This window comes from Haliaeetus albicilla, chromosome 15 (genome assembly GCF_947461875.1).
Source record: "Haliaeetus albicilla chromosome 15, bHalAlb1.1, whole genome shotgun sequence".
Lineage (NCBI taxonomy): Eukaryota > Metazoa > Chordata > Aves > Accipitriformes > Accipitridae > Haliaeetus > Haliaeetus albicilla.
In genome coordinates this window covers 35,033,140-35,051,433 of record NC_091497.1, presented here as the reverse complement: position 1 = coordinate 35,051,433, position 18,294 = coordinate 35,033,140, and the positions used below count along the sequence as shown (strand labels likewise).

Genomic DNA, 18,294 nt, shown 5'->3' with positions numbered 1-18,294 from the left:
ATCCCTAAAACTTGCATTCAGCCCAATGCCATCATGCCTGGAGCATGAAGCACTGCCATTCCAGGGCCCTGAGCGGGAAGTGACCCCAGGGGAGAAGGCAGGACCAGCATTTGCTCTGTTCAGTACCACCACAGCAGAGCAAGTCATTCGTTGCTCATCTCTCAGTCTCACAGCTATTTTCTAAAGACTCCATTTTCTATCTGTAATGCACACTGCGCTATATCATTTGGAGTAGAAAGCTAACAGCTAGCGAACAGTGAGGTTTGAAACAAGACTTAAGTCAATTAAGTTTGCTTCTCTCCACCTCATCTACCTCTGCTCCTAGACTGCATGCTGGTTTTGTTTATTCAGCCATTTGCTCCATCTGCTGGACTAATGACTGCAAACATAGTTATGCTCAAAAAAAGCTTTCCTGCTTCAGAAAGGAGCGGACAGTTGAGGGGTGGGGGGAATGACACTCCCAGCCTGAGATCAGACAGCAGAGCAACACTGTAAAATCACAGCGTCGTGTCACTTCTCGAGCAACCTAAGATTCAATGAGATGACATCATGTAGATGATTCTGTAAAGGAAGCTGCCTGACGTGGGAGCAGAAGGATTAGAAACCATGGGCAGGAGAGAAGTCAGGTAGTTCCTCCAGATGATCCCATGGCAATGGGTGCAGATGCAGGCTTCCTGTGCATGTGGGTTTTCTATACATAAACCCTCTTTATTAACCCAGAGACCCCGCTGGAATTTCAGGATTGTCCAGACCCGCTGAGCACTGTCAGTAACTCCAACCAGACTGCCATGGGCATGTCTACTGTGTACCGCAGGACCGCTGACCTCTCTGGAAACCATCATAAGCCTTATACAGTTGCACACCTGCGTGGAAAGAGTGCCACCTCCAAGAAGCACCAGAGAGGCCTGTCACTTCTGTGCGTGTAAAGCAAGGTGCACACCCAAATCACGCGTCCAGCACATGCTCTGTGCACACAAACCCCACTCCGGGGAGCTCTGTGCACCGGGACTGCTCCCTGAGCTCCAGAGGAGTGGGATCAAACAGGCAGGCAAGGAGCCAAGCCAAGCACTGTGCTTATGGAAATACCCCTCCAGCAGGTAACAGGAGGCACGGAATAGCACAGCTCAGCATCAGCTTTAGAAAAACACCAACTACCCCACTGCATTTCGCTGGTGGCATCACTGCCCCCAGCAGTCTGACAGAGTTTGGCATAAAGAAGACAACTAGCCCCAGAGCTGGGCATTAGCTTTAAGCTGGGCCCCTAAACAGCTGACTTGTTCCTCTCTGCTTACGGTCACAGCTTTCTGAAATAAGCAAACCCACAAGGCCCACATTTTCCAGTCATTAAAAACATCGGACACCTTAACAACAAGCTCTTAAAACTGCCCAGGTGCTGCACAAACACTGACAATATGCAATACCTGACTTGATAAAATGTAATTTTTAGTATTTTTCCCTTACCCAACCTTTTGTTCAATACCAACCCATTTCTTACAGTGCTCCACAATACATTTCAGTCCTGCCTGTATACTTCTGAGGCATTCTTTCAACAAATGCCTCGAAGCTGGTTCAAGCCAACACCTCCATCAAAAAAGGAGTCCTCTTCCTGCTCCAGCTACACATTCTCCCCCTCTGCTGCCCTTCCCTTTTCAGTGGCACAAGTGTTGCAGTGGCCATGTGATAAACAACGTCCCCACATCCCCAAACTGTCTATTTTTTTAGCTGGCTCCATTCCAGTTCTCCACACTCCACTTTTGCCAGCACAAGCAAGTGCATGGAAGTACCCAAAGCAAGGGATAAGGCATTGCTCACTTTGTAATAGCTTAAATTATCTCTTAAATTACAGCCTGAGCGCCTAGGAGCCTGCACAGTCCCTGGGCACCTTCCCATCCCCACTCCTGCCCCCTGTAGCACCTGTGGGGCATGAAGGGATTGGAGCTTGTAGATCAGTCAGTTTCTGAGCAGATGGACCTCTGGGGCACCTTGGCATTAGCACCCTCCTTTTCATCTGGGAGTTTGCAAGAAGCAAAAGTTTTGCACAGACTGAGCACCAGCACCCCATTAAAAGGGGCCACTTCTCCTTCCCCTCATGTTGGCTGCAAGCATGCAACTATGGTGCTGGCACAGCCTCATCCAGCCTCACCGGGGGCCATGCGGTTGCTGTAACCCCCCCCTCTTGCCTTACAGCAGGATCAGGTCTCTTGTATCCACACCCACTTGCCACCCACCAGCACCAGCCAGCCTGCCCTGTCACTGGCCAACAGCAGTGGCAGGCTGGAGCAGGGTGAGACCTGGCACTGCCACCAAAAAAACCTCCCAGAATGGGGACCCCACGCTGTAGGTCCCAGCTGGAATCAGCCCTCTTTTAATAGGTTTTCACCGTTTAGTAGGTTTCTACTGCCTGGAGTCTTTGGCCTTCGGTACCGAACATGTTCTGCTAGCCCCAAGATCTCTCCTTCAGCCCTTCTCCACTCCCTGGCTATGCTGGAGATTTTAAACCCCTTCCATGGCACCCACAGCATTCAGAAATCTTCTTCTTATGCCTTGGAGCCCGATCTCCAGCTGTCTCACAAATGCATGTAGGCTCCCACCCTACTCCATCAACCACAGGAATGTGAAACCCCCTCCAAAATCAATACGACGGAAGGAGAGATCGGATGCTTCCATTTTACAAAGCCCTTCTAATAACAAGCCCTTTGCTTTTGCCAGGGCAGACAGTCAACCACAGGGAAGAGGACAGCAGAACTACATACACAAACACTCCTCCAGTGAACACAAGGAAGTCTCCCTCGGTAATCCAGCGCAGCCTGGTTTTGCCGGCAAGGAGGTGAGGCACTCTCGGAAGCGCTCCCGGATGCCGTCTCCGCAGGTGACGCTGCAGGGGCTCCAGGGCTGCCACGGGCTCCATGTTTCTGCAAATACACAAGCTCACAGCAATGAGGAATGTGTCTGCCTCCTTACCTTTAAAGACACAGACATTTGTCTTCTCTTATTTAAGAAAAATAGCAATAAATAACCAAACAATGCAAACGACAACACCACAAGAGCAAGCAGCATCCAGGGACCTGCTCCTGTTCCCATCAGAGTCTGGGGCAAGGCTCCCACTTTTTTTTTCCCTTTTCCACTCCAGTGCCAGCCAGCAACACAGCGGTCAGTCAACTGGCAGGCAGGTTCTGCTTGGAACAACAGCAAATGAAAATTAATCCACAAATCTCTGGAATGGGTTAGTAATTTATATATTCATCCAATTCCTGCCTGACAAATAGTGCTTTTACAGCAGGATAGCTTCATTTACTTAAGTGTAGTTACTCCTGATTTATATGATTGTGAAAGGAGGATAAGCCTACAAGGCCTAATGAAACAGCAATATTGGTTTTTCTCTTTATTATCTTCTCAGCACACAAACGTGTTATTGAATCATTCCTTTGACAGCTTACAGGTCCCTATTATTTTATTGCTTATGGCCAGGCAATTAACTCAAGATGAAATCTGCAGGTTCATTTATTTATTTTAAGTGGAGGCAGACTCAGGTTCTAATACTACCTCAAACATTATCATTTTTTAATGTGTAATGAAATCCCTCTTTTGCTTTGACAACATCCTCATCCGGTGTTCAACACTCAAACTTTACAGCAGCAAGAACCCAGAAAGAGAAGGGGACCGTTCCTGCCCATATCTGACAGTTGTGACACTGAAAGCAGGACCACAACTTTAAATTCCAAACTAACGCATGAGTCCAGGTGCAATCTTAAAGGAGAAAAACCCTGAGGACCCTCCTATGGGTCAGTTGACTCGGTGGCCTGGTTTTGGAACCTGCCAGAAAGAAAAACAATAGACCACTTAACTCCATTTCACCACTCACAGATAAAGTGGAAAATTGGCTAAATAAAAAAAAAAAAGTAATTAGGTTTGTTAAAGTTTGCTCCTTTAAATAATTTATGGTGTTGCTACTGCCAACACAGGTCATGATCTTTAATTTCATTACACAGTTGCTTTGCTGCTAGCATGCCCCTAGGCTCCTGAACAGTGACCAAGTTACGATGTCAAAGGACTTGACAGTGTTGCATGGCTGGAAATGGCTTTATGATTTCATGTTATATCAGTTGTTGAATTGTTCACATGTGTTATTATTTTTAAAAGTCTCTAAAAAAAATAAATACGGTTGTGTTTTAATAAACATGAAATTTTAACTGCTTTGGGGCTTGTCCTACAAATTTTGTGAGCACACCAGTAAGAATAATGTTAATGTGAGCAGCGTAATAGAACCAGCGGGGCTGCTCTCCTGCAAGCAGGTACTCACCTGCATTGCAGGATGGGGCCCAGAAGTTTTGAGCTTACACTTGTGCGGTCCGCCAAGGCCGTAAAGCGTGTATGGGCACATACTCACGCACATCTGTGTGCATGCATGTTCGGGTACGTCTGCCTCGCCTAATGCAGAGTAGAGATGGGCATGGCGAGACACCCCCGTGGTGCTGCGGCGGTAAGCCCACACAAGACCAAGCGACCTCCCTGGCTGTTTGCCACTGACTCTACCACAAAATTGCGATATCCGTGATCCCAGGCTGTTTTCACTTTGTGCTCTTTGTGCACCTCTCTGCTTTCACCCCTCTGTCTCTGGAGCTGCAGAGCTCCTACAGCAGGGGAGAGGGGCCCAGAGGCAGGCTGAGCTTTCGCACTCCTCCTCCAGTTTGCAGCCGTGCCAGTTCCCAGTGAAGTGCGAAATGGAGCAAGACTGGATGGTGTGTTGTGTCAGGAGGAAAAGGAGTCAGAGGATGCCAAGGAGGGGGGAACCGAGGAAGTTTGTTGCGGTAAGGAGTCTCTCAAAGGTACAGACCCTGGACAGTTGCAAAATCACATCAGCGGGCCAGCAGATCTATTAGTGAGGGCAGCAAAAAAAAAAAGGCCATAATCAGTAGTCAGTCAAGGGCTCACTGATCTCTCCTCCAAAAGACTTCATGGTATCACAGTATTTGGGGAACTCATGACACTTTTCTTCGTATCAGTATCATGAAAGACTCCAGCAGTGTTCCTCATCACTGGCAGAGGGAGGCAGACTAGATGGAGAAGCACCTACCTCCTCGTAGACTACTTTATGTGAGCAGCTTGGTGAGTCCCTGCCGTAATTTCCAGTGTGTGAGCTAGCTCATTTCCCTCTCTCCACATTCCCTGCTTGTTTAAACTTCTGTTAATTAAAGTCAGATACAGAGCCAGACCCAGAAAGGTTCTGGTTGCCTCCAGTGCTAACACTGATGATAGTGGAGAGTGCTCAGCAGCCTCCGCATTGACGTCTGTGGGCTTCAATGTACAAGCATTTAGGATTTCTAACTTTGACATCAAACCTATGATGCGCCCATTGCTCCGGGGCACTTTTCACTGACTTTGGCTTCAGCTGAGGGCACAGAGTTCCTTAGCAAACACTTGGCATCCATAGCTTTGGGGCTAAGAATATGCGCCTTAAGCAGCAGGAGAGCATGAAATGCTCCAGCTCCCATGAAAGACGGGAGATTTAAACTCCTGCAACTTGCTCTGCAACCTTCTGCAATTACCAGAATGTAAAAGAAAATGAAGCATAGTTTATTCTCCCCCAAGGAAATGAAATGATTAACCTCCATGTAAGACAAACAGATCCAAAGCACCAGGGGAAAAACCAGAAGGCATGCACTGCAAACTAGCTCTAATAAGTGTGAATTTTTTCACATACAATTGAGGAATCAATTATCAACGTGAAGACATCTAACTGATGAGTTAGTTTGAAATAGCTGACAGTTGGCAGATCTGCCAACATGAAAGATAAATGCAATTAACTGTGTTAATTGTTGCTCTGCATAAATATCTCCCCTCAAATTTCTGTGTTCATAAGACTTTGAGAAGGCAGTGCTATCCAACAGCGCAGTCAGCGAGGGATGCTCAGCATCATCCTTCCAGCCTGATGCACACGATAGTCCTAAGCACTTCAACAAGACCAGTGATACGGGACAAAATCACTAATTATTTACAGGCTCATGTAAACACCTACCCTAGCCTGGGGGATTGCAGTTGAGATCAGTTTTTAGGTCCTGAGACTGGGTGTACACACATTGTACCGCTGTTTGGACAAGACCTGGGAAAACACCCTTCTCACCTGTTCCGACTTTCTCTATTTCCATGGAAATGAAGCCTGGATGCACTGAAATGGTGGCATGCTCCAACATGTTACTAATTTGGACAACGAAAAGACTAGGTTCTCTTTAAAGGAAAAAACCCTAGACTCCACCTGGGCAAATTACAGTCTTTTCCCCACAAACAGGCATCTTCAAGAATTGCAGCAGCATGGCCTAAAAATTTTTTTTCAGAAGGTAAGCGCTATCCCAGTAAGTCTGTAACACCCAAGTTGTTCCTAAAATGCTGGGAGTGTGGAGATGAAGCATTCACTGACACAGGAGAAGAGGATGGGGCACAAACCAGCCCTAGCATACATGGATCCCCTGCATCTGCCTGTTTCTAAATAAATGCAAGCCAGGTACAGATTCAGGCAACAGAGCAAATTGGTTCCCAGATTTTCCTACAGATAGGCAGGTCTGATTCATACAGTCTTATTCAGGGAGCAAGAACTTGATGGAAGTTGTATATCCCTGCCTGACACCCAGATACTCTGCTCACTCCTCCCAGAAGTCTCACTGCTGGGGACACTTAAATCCCAGATGAGCAAAGCACAGGATTAAGCGTTGAAAAGAATCAACCTGCAATGTGCCTGTTGCTGGGTAAGATGATCTAACAGAGTTTCCTAAATCAGACATTCAAATAATCTGGTCAAACACAGGGAAAAAAATAGCTGCATGACTCTCTCTAGAAAGTCACCTGTGTGAAACAGTTAACACCCCGCTGAGATGAATGAAGTGACTCACATCTCACTGTTATTTTTTTATAGGTTCTCCAGTTGGAGTCTACAGAAAGCTGCACAAGTGCTGGCTCACATTTAACAGACATATTCCCCATCTTTAATAGATATAGTCACAGTCTTAGATAGCACAAGCTTTTTTGTGACACTCTGATGGCCTGGGTGGGAAGACCTGCTGCCCCAGCCCGCTCAGGGCCACCGGGAACCTTCTCCTTCCTGCTCCAGACACAAGCCAGGTTCCTGTTCCACAGGCTGTACTAAACCTGGCCGGGATGAGGAGTAAAAAGCAGGATTGACAAAGGGTCAGGAATATAATTGATGCCTAATCTATGGAAAATGGGTGTGGCAAAATAATCTTCTTTTATCTCATCCTCTGTCGTTTGGATGAAGATAACTTTAATGATTTAGGAGCTTTGATCTTTTACATGACAGTATCTCTGCTTCATAATAATAGAGCATATGCTAAATGAAGTAAGAACTGGCTGAGTGACAGATTTGATATGCAATTGTCAACAGAAAACCATCACCGAGTGGGAATGCATTTGGAGAGATTCCAAAGGGATTAGTATAAGGCTCAGTGCTGTACAATGCTTGCCTAGTTGACACAAAAATAAATATAAAACCATTACTGAGAAAATATGTCACTCCTGTGATGACATAAGTAGATACTGCAGCTGTATGGAGCAATGTGGGGTACTTGCTAAGTTAGGATAACCGAAGGAAAGTAGATCATAAATCAGCAGAATGCTAAATGTAGGAAGAAGGAATACAAATTGTACCTGCAGGATGGTAGGCTACACACTGAAAGGTCATACACAAATACAGCTCAAGATGAGTTTTCTGGGTAAAAGTTATGGCAAAATTAGCTGATGCAATTAGTGCAATGAAAGCAGAGGTAGGGGTAAGGAGAGTGCTACTGCTCAAGCAGCACCAGTGAGGAGGATGTCTGAACGCAGCACCCAAAGCTGGCACCCTGGCATCAAACAAAAAGGAGCATTTAAAATAATGGAAATGGAGCCAAAGAGAGCCAGAAAATTAATCAAATCCTGAAGAAAAGGCCTTCCAATTAAAGACTCAATCTCTTCAGTTTATTAAACAGAACACTGAGATAATCTGGAAGGACTGAGATGATCTGGATGTGCAAACGCCTTCGCGGGGGAAAGACAGGGGATAGGGAACAGCTGTCTCTAGCAGAGAGCAGCAGAGTAAGAGCCAGTCACTAGAGGATGAAGCTAGATGAGCTTTAGTCATGAAACACATAGAGTTTCCCTTCCTTAAAAAAAAAAAAAAATCAAAGCACAGTATTGACTGAAATTACCAGAAAGGTCTCTGTTTTGTGGTGCCTTCAACAAAAGACTGGATAACTCTCTGGAGGATAAGCAGCAGTCAACTGCAAAGACTAGCTGTGGGGCTCGACACCGGGGTAACTGGATGAAAAGTGATGGCCCCTGCAGCACAGAAGCCCAGACTAGAGGATTCGTCACCTATCCTTGCCTTAAACTGTGTGAGTTCAGGAAGTCCAAAGCAGAAAAGAAGCGACTGGAGGAGAGGCGCCTGCTGTGCAGCAGCCGCACATTTTACACCAACAGCTATCGGGGGTCCAGGTCCACGCACGCCGTCTCACAGTGCCCTGCAGCAGGGCGAGAGGGCTCAGGAGAGGGCTCTCCGAAGCAGCCGGGAGGTGGATGGCCATCGCAGGCAGCGCAGGTTCGCTCTGCCTGTCGTGGCTTCGGGCTGATGCACCCCTCCCAGAGCATCCCGCTCCTTTCAAACGCTGCCTGCGGGCTTTGAAGTCTTGCAGATACAGGCACGAAGTCAGATGTGCTGCAGTCTAATTAATTTCAGGTTGACATTTTATTTACGGCTACATGGTGTGGTTTCGCTTTCACCGGCTTTGTAGATTTGACACTTCTAACTTGGCAGCTATTGACTTCACTCCGTTCTGCACAGGCATAGCCTGATTCTTTCGACTGCGCTTGTAAGGATGGTGCTATCGGGGAACCCAAGGAAACAAAGCAGATTGCAGGGAGTCATTGCTTAAGGTGGATCTCATCAATTAAAAGAGTCAAATATTGAGCACAGAAATATATCTATGTCATATCCTAGGTATTCATCTGTCAGGGTAGTTATCTAGATCATATCACTGTAACATACCACCCAAGCACAAAAGAATTAGAATTCTCTCTTCCTTTTTCCTTGAGAATTGTCTCCATTAAGAAAATAATATGCTTTCATTTTTAGATAGACTTTCTTATGCCAAAGGAAGAGAGAGAGTGCCAACAGAGAATGCAGATGGGAAGTTAAGATGAAGAGAAGAACTACGTACTGAGTTTGGCATGTGGTGAAAACAGAGGTCATTTTTAGTACAGAGTGTTAATTAAACAGCTAACAGTTTTAGATTTATGAAATAGTACAAAGTAAGACCACACAATACTAGGAACCTAATTAAGGTAGGCTGTGTCTGGACTGTGTGCTCTGGAGCATGTCCTACACTCCCGGTCACCTGATGAGCCCACTCAGATACCTGCCCATGAAGCGCAAAGACCCCCTTTTGGCTCAAGTTCCTGCACTTCCTTTTCAGGGAGACCAGGGAAGGGAGGTGTAGAAAATGGTGTACATCTCAAACCTTTCAACCCAAACTCTTTGAAGTGTGCAGATGGGAAAGACTAATTCACTACCTACGGACACAAGCCTGCTCCAAATGAGAACATGCACTTTTCCATTCCAGGGTGTAGGCAACACAGCCTAACCCAACGCAACCCAGCTCCCATCCCCTTGTGCACAGACAGTCCATCCCGCACTGTGGTTGCCTGCCACAAATGAGGGATGAGAAGGACATTTAGCTCCTCTGCTTCCTCTGCCGTGCTGCTGTGATTTGTAGCCTCTGCCAAACCATGGATTGCCACCTCTGAAGCTACAGCTGCATAAGATGTATAGATATAAATAGAATGTATAGATATTCCTTAAACAGGGCTGGGGAATGGGCTCGAGCTCTGTCTTGTGGTCAGACTCAACTGCGATCACTCCTTAACCATGATCATTCATACTCCTGGACATGGTTTTGGCTTCTGCCAACCAGCACTCTCCCAGACCATGCCTGGTCATGGCCCAAGGGACTATGTGGACCACAGACTGTCCCTAGTTCACAGTTTGTATGGGAGGAAAAGTTTAGCTATACAAATGTGACCCATGATCTGCCAGGTGGCCTCATGGGTCAGAAAATGCACCCTGGTCTGTTTTAAGCAGCAGAGACATGTCTTGAAAGGCTACTTGAAAAACCTGCAAGCTGTCCAAGTTACACAAAGTGTCTTTCACTATGGCCAAATCCTGATTCATCGCACCAAAATTTGTGTATCTAACAGGCAGGACTCAAAACTCTACAGCAAATGGGCTACAGAAAAAGACACCCAGGTGAGGATTCACCCCATGTATCTTCTATATCCATGAATCACCCTTGTGAGATGCCTGTCTCTCTTGACTAAAAAGCTAGACAACTACTTAATGTTGAACCCTTGGCCTTGAGATACTTAGATGTAGGCAAGGCTAATCCTACCTTTATTGTTTCCAATGGGCCAGATCTACTGCCGTAGCTTCTTACCTCATTGAGAGGGACAAGTTTCACTTTTACCCAGACTAGATAGATACATCATTGAGAATGCCCCAAACGGTTTCAGTTGGTACTTAGTGTGAGCTTAGTGCAGTTTTAAGCCACCACAGTGGCATTTGTTACCAAATGTCCTTGTGTATGCCTCTACATAACACTCTACTCCATCTTGTTCCCATCTGCATATGACATTACAACTATTTTGTCTCACGTAGGAGACCCAAAAATAGCTATTCAACAGGGGAAGCCACAATCATTACCCATGTTGGCTGGGAAGAGTGCTGATTTTGGCTAAAAGAGGACAAACATCAGTACAAACCCATATTCCTTTGGATCATCATACACTCCTTAACTCTTGTCGGGAAATGGCTTCGGTTTGAGAAATTAAAGAGGTCAAAGCAGTATTTGTTCTTCCCCACATCAAACAAAGTGCAGTTAAATTCTGTCCTGTTGTCTCCTGGGTGAAGGGTGTTTTCATACAGCCAAGTTGTTCTTTGACTAGGATGCTTGAGAGCCTCTTTATAGACGACAATTTTTCCGCTGATAGAAGTACACGGTGGAGAGACTATGAAGACCTGAACCAAAGTTTTGCATGTTGCTTCTGGTGCCACAACCAGTCTGTATCCAAATTTGTGGAGGAGATCTATGGGTCCTATGGAAGCAATGATGGAATGGGTTTCTAATGATTTCAGTAACACAGTGATGTATGTTTCCTGACCAACGGACGGGCAGTCAAATTCTACCCACTGGGACCTAGACAGTGGGATTCCTTTGCTAGTTCTAATGCCCAAAGTCTCATCAGAGCTTACTCTTCCGAACTCATAAAGGGTGCTGGTGAATATCACATCCAATGAAACCACTGTCTCGTTCACGGCACACAACTGCTCATTTGTAAAAAGTCCAACCTGAAGGGAGCTCCCAAGCACCTCTGAACTCTTGTTCAAATCAATGTGAAATACAGGCCATGCCACATGTAGGGTGGACATGCTTCTTCTGCTCCACTGGGCAGCACTGCTGTTATCACTGGGAGAGACCATTCTGAACAAGAAGTCCCCAGCACTCTTGAAATGGACACACTCAAACTCTACCTTCCCCTGGGACTGATTTGCTGGAAGCTGTTTTCTTGCAATTATCTTGTTGGTGCTGGCATCCAGCAACAGGATGGACAGATGCTCTGCTGTCACATTACCACCACTATAGTACTGATATTCCACAGACACTGTGTCATTGCTGAAGGCTACATGACCTGGGTGCTCCAACAGGAGATATTCCACTTCGCTGAGAACTGAAAGGAAAACAGTTTCACAACAGTATTAAGAACCAAAGAGACAACTGATTTTTTTATCTACCTTATGAAAGAAAAAAAAGATTTATAAAGTGGATATTTAAGAAGCATTTCTCAAACTTTTCAAAGTGAATCAGGTCACAGAAAAAAAAAAGGTCCTAGCTATAGCAATTAGAGCTCACCACCTCTCCTTTGTGCAGGGACTGGGTTTGGAGCAGCTCAAAGTCCACTGCAGTAACATGTTCAGGAAGGTTAAAAACAAGGTTTAAAAAGGGAAAAAAAAAACAACCCACAACCCAAAAGATTCACAGAAAACTTCATTTATCAGGATAGATTCTCAAACTTCCCAACTTCTTTCACTTATAGATTCTTAAAGTCCACTTCACAGTGTTGTTCCACTTACTTGAGGAAAAAAAAAAAAGGACAGTAGTTTCTTAAAACAGAAACATGAAAAATGTCCCCCAAATTAAATAAAATAGGAAGTCTGCATGATGCTTTTTGAAGCCTCTTCTCTTGCTCTGTCTTATGAATCTTTCATTTTGCTCATTTGCATCGCAGAGACACTTGAGTGAAAGAGCTGAAAATAACAGTGATGGTGACTGCAGCACTTTTCTTGTCTCAGATGTGGTGCAACATGTCTAAATGACATCATTTCATTATAAATGGCGCAGTCTTTTTAAATGCATTTCTTGCATGACCATGTTTGTGCAAGTTGCCAAATTATCCTGAGACGTGCTGTAACTAGCGGGGATAGATGATATCTAAAGCAACGGATTGGGAAAATCACATTTCCCTTCTCAGCTCAGCTAGCTTTTCTGCGTTGCTTGAAACTTCCAGATTTCAGACACAGAAAGGTTATCTGAAAAATGGGAACTGCATACATCTGTTCCAGATACAGAATGCGCTGTGAGACATCTTTATTTAATTAATTGTCAGGGAAAAGGCTTCTGAGTCTCGGGTGGAAGGTGCTATGGAAGTGTAAAACCTCAGTTAAAGCAATCCTTTCATAAGTAGTATCAACTAACAATACTTTGACTTGTTAAATCTGTTACATATGTCTTAAGATTACCTCAAAGAAAGCTTTGCTGGAAAAACACTGCAACTGCCAAGGCAAGCACTCAGCAGTCAGGAGTAGCAGGACTCATCTCACATTAATATTAGACGCCTACCACTCTAAGCTTCAATTTGAGCTAGTCACCCTGGATTCGCTTTCTTGTCAGCAGGGAAAACTTTCAGGAAGAAATTCATCTGAGCAGCTATAGACATTTACATCAGGGTGAGGTGCAGTATGCGCTAGAAGAACCTATTACTCTCCACCAGCTGTAACATGTCCTCAAAATAACCAGCTCCAACCACATCCATAAAGTCTGAATGAAGGTGGCACGCACAGCCTTACATGTATAAATCATGCATATACTCTTACATATATGTACTATAACTCAGTCTTTAGCTTGCATTTCCAGAAGACGCTGCTTCGTTTGGCAGAAGAATGGTGCTTGTTACCAGAGGGCTCTTTTGTTCTCATTCTTCCATGGGTGTTCCCATGTATTATTGACTGCACACCATCCAAAATCCATCCTGATAACACAGAATTAGTCATTTCCCCTATGGACTCTTCTATTGTGTTCTTATAGTACATTAGTGCATTAGAAACATTAATGAGTTTATCCTTCCAATATCCCCGAAAGACAAGAGGATGTCACTATTCTTGTTTAGTGTGTTAGGAAGCAAGGCACAGGCACAAAGGTGAAAACTGTCAAGCATCAACTAATTGTGGATGCCGTAAGAAACCCAGGACCTGATTTTAAATACAACGGTCCTTCGGACATCCAAAGCAGGATCCCATTGATCCCAGCTGTGGTGAGCACGCGGCACCCCAGCAAATCCGATCTCGACTCGGACACTCAGAGAGTTGGAAACAGACCCTGAATGCCTGTGAAACATGGCACTCTATGAATTGCCCAGCAACACATTTTCCTTGTTCTTCATGTCTTGATTCTGTCACCTGTGCCTGCCCCTATTTTCCAGTCATGTTCCTACCATCACCTACAGTCAGTATCTCTTGGGTACTAACCTAACTCCCTTACCGTTACCATGGTTCTCCAAACTCCTGCCCTTGCCTCTCTGCCTTATAGCTCTTCTACCTTCACCGGCTCCTTGGGCCTGCAATTAACTCCAGCAAGTTCCCACCTTTCCTGCTCACTGCCAGCATGACAGCAAAGAGCAAGGGACAAGCAACTCTATTGCCCGATATTACAGATGTGGGGGAACTCTGCTGCCCTGGCCAGCAGCACGCACAGTCTTGCCTGGGGCTGGCAAGAGGAGCCCGCAGGAGGTGGGGCACACTCGACCCTTCAGAGAACTTCATCACTAACTCATCTGCAAGGACATAGATTTGGACCAAGTCTGGGCAAGTCTTCATAAGGACAGTAGAAAGCATGTCCCAGGCCAACATCAGCACTCTAACAAACATGAAGTTCCCACAGGTGTGGTAGAACTTCCCAGTGAAATGGTTGCGAGTTGCTGATATTTTGTTTCTTTGAACAAGGGCAAAATGATGCATTTCTCTACAAAGGAATTGGCTAGATTCAACTTAGCTGAAACATTACAAGGGAAAAAGAAATCAGACCATGGCAAAAATCCAGCATGAAAAATTCCAACTTCAAGCTTTAAACTTAGAGCAAAAACATTAAAGTGATAATAATGAAAAGCATTGAAGTTTGTACCTACTGCTCTACTGTCCTTGCTCTCTTTTACAACTGTCTTGACTCTCTTGCACTATTTTTTATTCGGAATGGCTCGGACGAGAAGAAGTAACACCACCGTGTATGTGTGTGGGAGGACTGGAGAGAGGCCAGGGGACTGCCATGTAGCTCCCATCAACCCTAATGCAGATCACTTGGGAAGCGAGGAAAGCGAGCATTACTGGAGGATGCTGTTACAGCATTGCACAGCTCTGACTGGTGCACCCCAGTTCACAGCATCCTTTCCCCCATCTTTTGTTAATAACACAAGAACTTTGCACTCATGGACAGCCCACATAGCAGCTTTTTACGATGCTCCAAAAGGCACCAGTCAGAAGTAGCCAGCTTCCACCTTCAGCTGCCCTCCAGCCTACTGCGCGCACATGACTGTGTCACATGCCAAAACTTGGTCCCAGTAGTTTGGACAGCCAGTCAGGGGCAGCTTTCAGTGCATTTGTATATTTTTGGTTGTCGTTACAATGGTCTGCCATTGAATGGAGCCTGGCTGTGGCGCCAACAACCTGCCAGGGAAGTCTTTGCAAGAACTTACTCTTAAAAAGATCAAAAGGAAAATCCTTGTTTTCACTGAAGAGTGAGAAGAACTATTTGAGGGTGTTATTCTGATATTTATTTATTTTTAATTGTGTTTAAGCCAACTTGGGTTGTGCTGTTGGCTTGTCAGCCACCAGTAGCACAGAGCTAAGAAGAACAAACACATCAGAAAAAATGGTAAGAAGTGTTTTGTTGTATGTTAGGGCTTTTTCTAGCATTACAGTAATTTTCCAGAGTATACTGGATCATTTAAAAATAGTCTTGGTCTGAAACAGAGAAGTATGAGTGAAATAGTTATCTAAAAACTATGTACACGTGTGATACTCAAAGGTGTGTATACACAGAACTGTTTGGAAGACATTTTCTGAATTACGGACTACCCTTTAACTGGAAATAAGGCAAAAGATGATGCACCTAAGGTTTGCAGCAGAGATATAGCTCTTTAGCTGCACCTTGTAATTACTTACTATGCCACGCTCTATAAAGTTCAGGAATAATAGCTTTTACCTCTGAGTCAACTAGTTGTGAATGCCTGCAGGACTGGCTCACTGAGAACCAGTGGATATTACAGTCATTCACCTCACTTCTTGGGTTAAGTGAATTTAATACTTAGCTTCACTGTGTTCCCCACTCAGTGCTGTGTTCCTAACTTGGCTAGTTAACTTTGTCTTATTAAAAGAAGAAATGGTACTAAACATAGACTAGTGTCTCCACTTCTGCTGGAATTAAGTTCACTTAAAAGATGGCAATTCTAGGCTCTTTACACCTTCCAGTGGTCCCTTGTTCTAGAGCAGAGATGGAGCAAGCACAGAGGCATGAGTAGCTGGGCATACTTAGTATTCAATCATTACCTATAATCAGATTTTTCTCACTCATACAAGGAGAGCAAACTGCATACATTTTTGGTCCATTTCTCTCCTTTGTAAGAAGACATCTTCAGCTGTTTGGTGTGTGAACTACCTGCTACCACAGCTCATTCCATAAGCAAGGACTAAACAATCCTTTTTCCATGCTATAGACGTTTCAGCAGTGCATGGCTTAATCCTTTAGCATGGTTTGACAATGTACTGCAGCTGTCAGAACAACACCTGCTTTTAAATTAGGAATGTAATTTTCGAAAACATATGTATTATTTAGGAATTATGTAGGAATTATTAGGAATTATGTAGGAATTAAGAGTCCCATTTTCAAAATTTCTAATTCACTGTGCAATAAGGAATTAATTCCCTTTGCAAATCTATTTCCTACTTAGCACATTCTTGGAAAAGATAACACACCATGCACAGGATGCCTCTCAGCTTGTAGACATCTTACAGTCGTCTAACCTCCCTCCCTGGCAGCTGATGGCGAGGAGGTGCTTTTTCATTCCACATATCTCAGATTGCAGATGAGTTGGAGCTGCTATCAATATGTGCTGATTTGTGCGTGGACTACCCAAAGGAGACTGATTGATTGCCTCTGACTAGCTGCCTAATTTTACATGACTAAAATTGAATGAGTATGAACACCATCCTTTGGCTTTTTATACAGTCAGAGGAAAGAACGCCTCTGCTCTTCTCCAAAGTTCTCTAAGTGGCAGCTTAGGTCCATCAGATGGGGGCTCACTCAGTCATAGGAGGTTGCCTGTACTGTAGATGCTTACATCTCAGCCAACCATCATAGGTTTCCTTTATAGTTAATGGAGAGATACAGGTAGTTGTACGGTGGAATTCCGCCCATCCTGGTACAGATACCTAAAATAGGTCTACCTTCCATGACGTTCATTAAATATTATGAAATACAAGTCTTACAAGATAGCAGAGTTCCAGTTACTGCTTCTAACACAGCCAGTCCCTGAGAGATGCCCACGGAAATCTGTTCATCTATCTTGTTTATTTCTCTGAGCAAATTAACAGCAGGAAAGGTTCCCGCCACTCTTATCTAAAGGGGCAGTTTATGCAAGTCGCATTTTCCACCTAAATATTGCATAAGATCTAGACTATATTCTGTGCACATCAGTGATGGCTTCTGTGGCATCTGATTTCAACAGATCACCTGGCAACAGCACCATCCAAAACCACCCTGTGAATACACATCTCACAGTTTTCCCTTGATAACTCTAATACTCACCATAGTCACAGAGCACTACTAACAACAGATTTGAAAAATCTTTCAACATCTGTTTCATTCTGACCAGTGAGATCCCAGGTCCTTTTACTCCTCATGTCCTTCTTCAGCCCCAAAGTGCAGGCACTTTTTTCCAAGAACACCTGAAAGTTAAAAAATTACAGCTGTGTTGACTTTGCTTCATAAAACACAAGAGGGAAGACATCGCACTAGTAAGCAAAAAAAATACACTGTTAATCAACACTTTTCTCCCATTTACTTAACAATTACTAATACTGTATCAGTGGATCTGAATAAGCACAACTACAATTCACAGTACAATAAGTTTTCCATCCTGAAATGTCAGCTCCTGAGCCAGAACAACAAAGACAGGTCACAACAATTTACCTTTGCAGTGCAGGAACTACTGCTGTGCATGTCTTACATTAAGATCAAGACTCACAATAGCGAAATAACAAGTATTTTATACAAAAATGTAACTGACCTCAGCACATACAGATATTGGAGATTTATTGCTGTTACACAATTCGTATCACTTACTGTCAACTGCTCTCAAGCATGAAAGAAACTCAGTAGGAAACAACCATTCTGGTCCTCAAACTGCCCTGTTATTCAGGTCTAGTAATATATTTAGTTATCTTACTAGATTTATAAAAGATCTATAACTGCCTTTTATGTCATTCAGACTGATCAGATGGAGAGGGTGCTAACTTTCACTTTTTCCACCATTGTTTTTTAAGTTTACATTCCCTGCAGCCTCGGTTAAGCCAACAAAAAATAGAGTTCCTTTTGGCAAGTTTCACAATTTTATGTCCATGTGCTTTAAACTAGCCTTTATGAGTCTTGTAACAATCACATAAAACAGGTTGGAAGCACACCAACAGCAGCAAAACCAACAGTTTGCTTCAGAAACAGAAGTAGGGGAGAATCCAAAAAGAGAAGGTCTAGCTCAAGGGAACCATTCTCAAAATGTAAGAACTGCTCTTTTGTATTGCATAGGAGCGCCAGCAAGTCAGTCTTACTGTGTTCACCGTCACACAAATATGCAAGAAAGTTCTTGTTCCACAAAGTTTACAACCTAATTTTATGAGAGAAACCTGGCACTGGAGCAGGCAGAAGTTGGGAG

The 18,294-nt window shown here is 44.3% G+C and overlaps 1 protein-coding gene across 1 annotated transcript in view; it reads right to left on the bottom strand.

Moving 5' to 3' along the window:
* THSD1 (thrombospondin type 1 domain containing 1) overlaps positions 1 to 18,294 on the bottom strand; it is a 30,325-nt gene that overhangs the window by 6,679 nt on the left and 5,352 nt on the right. Inside the window, exons 2-4 of the mRNA XM_069802776.1 lie at positions 17,172 to 17,311; positions 10,801 to 11,766; positions 2,754 to 2,912 (exon numbers count right to left, since the gene is read on the bottom strand). Coding sequence (XP_069658877.1) covers positions 2,754 to 2,912; positions 10,801 to 11,766; positions 17,172 to 17,229 — 1,183 coding nt within the window. The 5' untranslated portion in view covers positions 17,230 to 17,311. The remainder of the gene's footprint in view (positions 1 to 2,753; positions 2,913 to 10,800; positions 11,767 to 17,171; positions 17,312 to 18,294) is intronic.